Source organism: Cydia splendana, chromosome Z (genome assembly GCF_910591565.1).
Source record: "Cydia splendana chromosome Z, ilCydSple1.2, whole genome shotgun sequence".
Lineage (NCBI taxonomy): Eukaryota > Metazoa > Arthropoda > Insecta > Lepidoptera > Tortricidae > Cydia > Cydia splendana.
The window spans coordinates 43854758-43861102 of NC_085987.1; the positions used below are offsets into that span (position 1 = coordinate 43854758).

The window sequence follows — 6345 nt, forward strand, 5'->3', positions numbered from 1 at the left end:
TCATTTTGAAAGCTTGTAGCAGGTCCTGTTAACCGAAAATAGGGAATATTACGCAATACTCTGCGTAGAGGGCGCCACTAGCACGAACAGAGGGCCTACCGCGAAACACGAAAATAGAAAGTTCGTTATATGCCTCTCTATCACTCTTGCTCGTCTCTTTATTATCTAGACTCTAGAGCAATTTAGTAGTGTACGCGAAACGTGTGGCTAAGTGGTTGTATCCTCTTTGCGTGTGGCTTATTGCTGACCGTAACCATTATTGAAAAACGTTTGTGATTTCGGTTACAACAAAACAGATACCAGACACCGCACAGCGCCATCTGTATGAGCTGTCAGATATTTCATTTCATTTAATTAATCTATGATTGTAGAAGAGCAGTAAACTGAAAATCATAATTAGATTCCAAAAAAAGTAAGCCCATATTGCCACTTTTTACTAGCTCGTCTTGTATTTATGTAAAAAAAAGTAAATAAAAGTACTTTTTTTAAATCGTAGGAGTAAAAATACCAATAAATAAATTATCTTAGCGTGTTTATATATAAAAACGAATTTACTATTTTACAAACAAATTATTGCAGTGGCAACATTTTTTGGAATCTAATTACGATTTTCAGTTTAGAGATGGTTGATCCTACAGGCAAACTCTTCTTGATTTTTGTGGAGTCATGTTTAGGTCCTTCTTGAAGTATATCCATGTGCATTAATTTTTGTCTAGGGTATTATAGAGCTGGAAATATCGCTGCTGCCTCAGGATAAGGCTCTGCTGATGCCCGTTGGTCTTGGCAGGGGCGCGCCAGTGCCACTGCCTGATCCAATGTATGTACACGTACAGCTTTACTTGCAGATATACCTTAGGTAGATTCACTCAACCTCTAGCGTCCCACGGTACTCTAGTTCGTTTTTTTAGCAGTAGAAAAAACTACGCGATCTTGACGTGTCTTTTAATTAAAAAAGGCTTTTTATAAATCAGTAACTATTACTTATGAAGGCAAAAGAATGTAATTCATCGTATATGATCATTGATATAGAAGTGTATATGATTCATAATTGTTACATATCATCATCATCATATTTATTCATCAACAATACAAGATCGTGTTTGAAATGCACATAAAATACAATTACAATAAAATACAATAGAAAACAACATTTGAAAATAATATAACAATAATAGTACCCGAAATGGAGTACAAATAATAGTACCTAAGCACTAAGTAACACATTTTAGGACAACATTCGCTGTATCCATAATGAGATCAAAATATAAGGCATTTATGAACTACTTATACACTAACTAAACTAAATCAGTATTAAATAACTCATCCAAGCTATAAAAGCAACCTCTTAACAAATAATTGCTTCAGTTTTTGCTTAAAGACTGAAATATTTTTCAAATGCTGAGGCTTGCCGTGACTTATTTTTCAAAAGTGATTTTCAATAAAAAAGACACGTCAAAATTGTTTACCTTTTTTCTAATGCTAAAAAAACGAACTATAATGGGTACTAGGATAATTTACCTCCAGTAAAGTTGAAATCATGGAACGAGGGTGAAGGCTAATAAAAATATAGGTACAGGTTGATTCACGAAAGCTGGCACTATTGGTATGAACGAAACTTATGAGTGTGTATCGGTACACAGTCAGTCAAAGCCACCATTACATTGGAGCTCTGGTTTCCTCGGAAAGCGGTTCCGTCATATAGCGGCCGTAGCGTAATACAGCGGTGAATGACGTCACTAGAACGTTGCCTATGTAAACCAAATGGCGCGGTTTCCTAGAGAGCGGTGATTGACACCGTAACGTCAAAAAGCGGTGCCGCCATTTGCATGACGGCGGTCTAGGTGGTGTCGATAGTTTCGTGAACGTTTTATTTGATACCGGTGAAGCCATTTCTACTAAAATCTCAAATGCACCTTCTGTAGCACGAGATTTGAATAAATGATCTTCCGCACTACGATTATTTTTCTCTTCTGATGATAGTTCATCCTCCAAGTAAATTATTAAAGCTAAATCAAGGTCGACCATTTTCTCTTCTGGAAACGTCTCGTTTGACCTTGGTGGCTGACGGTGTGTTATGATGCCGTGGAACTGTCCACATGTCGTCACCGTAAAGACTGCCGTCTTTTTGCCTCCGCTACATAACGGCCGCTATATGACGGCACCGCTTTCCTAAGAATCCAAAGCTTTACAGTGAAATTACTCTAACATCACATATTTGACAGTTATGAATTCACCCTTATAGATTATGATGCTAGTTAAGATCTACCGTTTAACTGATAGCCTTAAAGTCATATATATAATTCAATCAATCAATTTCAATTCAATTGGTAACTATAACACTTTAAACTCTCGCGTTTTGTACACATATTTAATTACACAAACGGGTCTACCGCGATATAATTTCATTGTTTTTACCTTTAATTCCGACGTTTCAGCTGAGTTGCACCAGCTGTGGTCACGGAAAGACTAATTGGTAACTGTCAAATATGTGATGTTAGAATAATTTCACTGTAATGTGATACACTACATAGATATTTTCATTCACTCGTCCATTCCATTCATGCCAGGTCTTGTCAATCGACCTGTAAAGTATGTAGAATCGTCCACTTGTATACGCTATATATAATTTACTTACTTGATGTATTCTCTTTCAGCCACCAACCACATGTACCACGCAGCAAATCCGACACCTCACTGGTTCAGTGTGGACCAACTACGCTGTTTCTCGTGGCCCTTGGTTTTATACTGCTCGGTGGCTGTTTGGTCTGGCAACTGCCCCTCATAGTAGTTAGCAGCATACCTTCTATGAATGTATAAGTTACACAAACGAAATCCGACTCATTGGTCCACTGTGGACCAGCTACACTTCTCGCGGCTGTTTGTACTGGCAACTGCCTGTCATAGTGGTTAGCATCATATCTTCTATGAACACATGTTTCACGAAGCGTCGACCTCGTTGGTCCACTGTGGACCAGCTACGCTTCTCGTGGCTCTCGGTTTTATACTCCTCGGTTGCCAACTGCCCGTGATAGTGGTTAGCGTCATCTTATCTTATCATATCTGGTGGTTAGCGTCATACTATTTATAAACATATCGTCAGGAGACAAGCAAAACTCACTAACTACTAAAAAATAATTAAACAAAAATCAACCTTATTTGAGTACTATTATGGTTCACTATGACTATGACCTTGTGGTGGTAATTAGTGAGTTTTGCTTGTCACCTGATAGGGGTCCATTTTATTACTGTTGTCATTATCCCGCCAGCCTGGCGACAATAGCATTTTAGTTTGTTAGAAAATATCGTCAGGTGACAAACAAAACTCACTAATTACTACCACAAGTTAAGCCATATAGTGAACCATATTAATACCTATATAAGGTTGATTTTTGATTAATATTTTTTTAGTAATTAATTAGTGAGTTTTGCTTGTCACCTGACCACCACCTACCGATATGTTATACCACTTTTTAATCTCTTTATTTACTTACTCTTAGGGTAGGTGATTTATAATTATGAATATAGTCACTGGTCATGCTTGATGATAGCATAGAGGATAGAGTGTTATATATATCTTTGATGATAGGTTCAATTATGTTTGTCAAAAAAGGTAAAAATACCATCCACATCCATACTCTAATGGTATATGTATTGCATAATTATTTTCCGTCGTATTTTCACGAAATCGCACGAACGTGTCTTGCTATTTCAGTCAGTCTCGGTGCAAAAAGTACTGGTAGGTTGACTGTTACATTAACTAGAGACTGATGACACCACAGTTAAACTCATGGTTAAGTTTTGCGGGGTAATGACTATTTTTTTTAAATACCAGTGTATTTTATTAAATAAAAAACAAGACCGAAGTGGTCCCATAAGTGTTCCGTGAACAAAGTTTGGTACGGAACACTAAAAATACGAACGATTCCTAGAAAATACGATGGAAAACAATTATTCATTACATCTGTAAGTGACAGAATAAAATAAAAGCAATGTAAACCATTAAAAGTTAAATAGCTTTAATAGTTATTTACACATTGTTACACGAATTACAATTAATCAACGTTACTTTACACTTAAAAGCTCATACTGCAGAAAATATCCGCATATAAATATTGTATCCCCTAATAAATAAATACTTCAAACTAACTTCATTATTTAATTAAAAGAGGTAGTTATTATTGTGTTTAACCCATTGGTAATCATGATTAGAAAAGTATTAACAAGCAAATTAAAGAAAAACAAGAGACTTTTCGTCCACACGCCATACACAAAAACTTCACTCACACGCACAGCTACCAATATAACCCATAACACAACACTTAAAAGTGATCTCAGCCCTATGGACATTACTCACAACGATTTTAGGCATTCTTGGCGTCAAATGGGCCAAGGTGCCTGACCATTACATAATAATATTCTCCTTGTATTGTTCATAAATTATTTAAAACATAATTCGACAGTTCATTCTTATCTGCAATCAATAGGGAGTATCATGGTCTAATAAAACATGGTCTTCCATTCCCAGAGTGACACGGGCCTACGTCACAATAACATTGCCACTTTATTTCAACATAACATGTTACATGGGTACATTATACCTATGGTTAATAAGTTAAAATATTTCTTTATAAATTTTACAATAACACGTCATTTTTAATTACTCGTTAGCAATATCTTCCGATTCACGAAAGAAATTTCAGACTTTCGGGTAATTCTGTTTATACTACTGGCAACACAGGATAGCGCTGTGCACATTTGACAATTCGGATCTAGATAACTTCATGCCCTGACCGTCATCCTTGTCGAACGCGTGTTAATTGTTATTTCCTTCTCGCTCAGTGTCAGCAGTCGCAGTGTTTTCCAAACTTTTCACGTCGTAAGCTTGGTAATTAATGTGTAACTGTGAATTAGTTTTTTAAACGTTTGTCTTGTATAGATAAATAAGGTTTAATTTAATACATTAGATTTGTTTTATTTTACTATGTTTCTACATGAATAACTTAAAATTAATGCCGTTAAAATAATTTTCACCGTTGGTTAAAATTCTCCCACATTTCAAAGTTTGAGAACCTGTAAACAGCATGATGACGTAGACGCGTGTCAGTTAGGTCATACGCGAATCTCGGAATGGAGTACCAGGCGGAGTATATTATTATACCATGGGGAGTATTACTGCAATGTTCTGCCGCCAGAGTGCAGCACTAATTAGTTTAGTAAACCATACAGTAACTTACACATACTAGGCCTTAAACAGTTTTTTGACAAGTTTTCACTATGACATTGATGCATCAAGGCGGTTTGTTTACAGGTGGCCTACCGCGAAACGCGAAAATCGAAATGTCTTTATCTGCCTCTCGATCGATCGAATAAGCAAGAGCGATAGAGTCAGAAACCGAACTTTCAACTGTCGTGTTTCACGGTAGGCCATGTGATTGACCTAGTAACGCACGATGAGTCATTGATGATGTCAATGAGGTTTGTTTACTGTATGTGCTAGTGGTGCCACCTACGCAGAGCTTTGCCTAATATTCCCTATTCATCGATTGGAATAAGATAAGTACATTTTATGAAAAAGAAAAAAAAATCTCAAATGATTTTTACGCCTAAGACCCTAAGGTTTTAACACGTTCATCAAGATAAAGTTGAGAGCCCCCCCCCCCACCCGTCTAAAAATTTACATAAAAAATCTCGGTGGCTCCACTTCTTAAATCCATCCTTGGGTCCTAAGGACCAATCCTGCCAAAGGAAATCTCTTGTTCATGCAACGCCGTCGTTTAGGGCTTCCACCCTCGACTAATACGGAGCCGTACAGTGGCTACATTATCTGTCAAATTCGAAACACGAATTACTTTTACCCTCTTATTCATAAAAATGTACGGGCCTGATTTAGTTAAATTATGTTTTATCCCTTTCTTACAAATACATAAGTCAAAATGACAGATAAAGACAAACGATTATTAGCTAATTGAGGCTTGCAGCGCGTTTATGAATAGGGGGGTTAGACTTTACACATCTACAGTCAAAGCTAAATCTGCACAGACTTTGCAGTGACATCGTAGAATTGGCACCATATACGTCAAATTCTTAAAAATGACGTTTACAACATACTTACTCTCTCCACACTTTATCTAATGTTACACGATTTTATACTTAAGCTTTAAAATTACCAACAACAACCCCTACAATACAACTTAGTCTTTCTCCGAGACCACGGGGACAATGCCATCCTCGAAACGTTGGAGGTAATTTTAAAGTATTCACGACTCCCGTTAAAGTAAATAATAATCACACTTAGTCAATTCAGAGTTAGCTCAGACGGACTTACAGATGTAGAGCATAATTGTT

General features: G+C 36.7%; 1 protein-coding gene and 1 long non-coding RNA gene across 2 annotated transcripts in view; one reads left to right on the forward strand and one right to left on the reverse strand.

The window, feature by feature from the left end:
- Window positions 1–5651, forward strand: part of LOC134805144 (otoferlin-like) — a 64453-nt gene extending 58802 nt beyond the window's left edge. Inside the window, exons 28-29 of the mRNA XM_063778445.1 lie at window positions 717–817; window positions 2655–5651. Coding sequence (XP_063634515.1) covers window positions 717–817; window positions 2655–2817 — 264 coding nt within the window. The 3' untranslated portion in view covers window positions 2818–5651. The remainder of the gene's footprint in view (window positions 1–716; window positions 818–2654) is intronic.
- Window positions 1–6345, reverse strand: part of LOC134804157 (uncharacterized) — a 460972-nt gene that overhangs the window by 200690 nt on the left and 253937 nt on the right. The gene's annotated exons all lie outside the window — the stretch shown is intronic.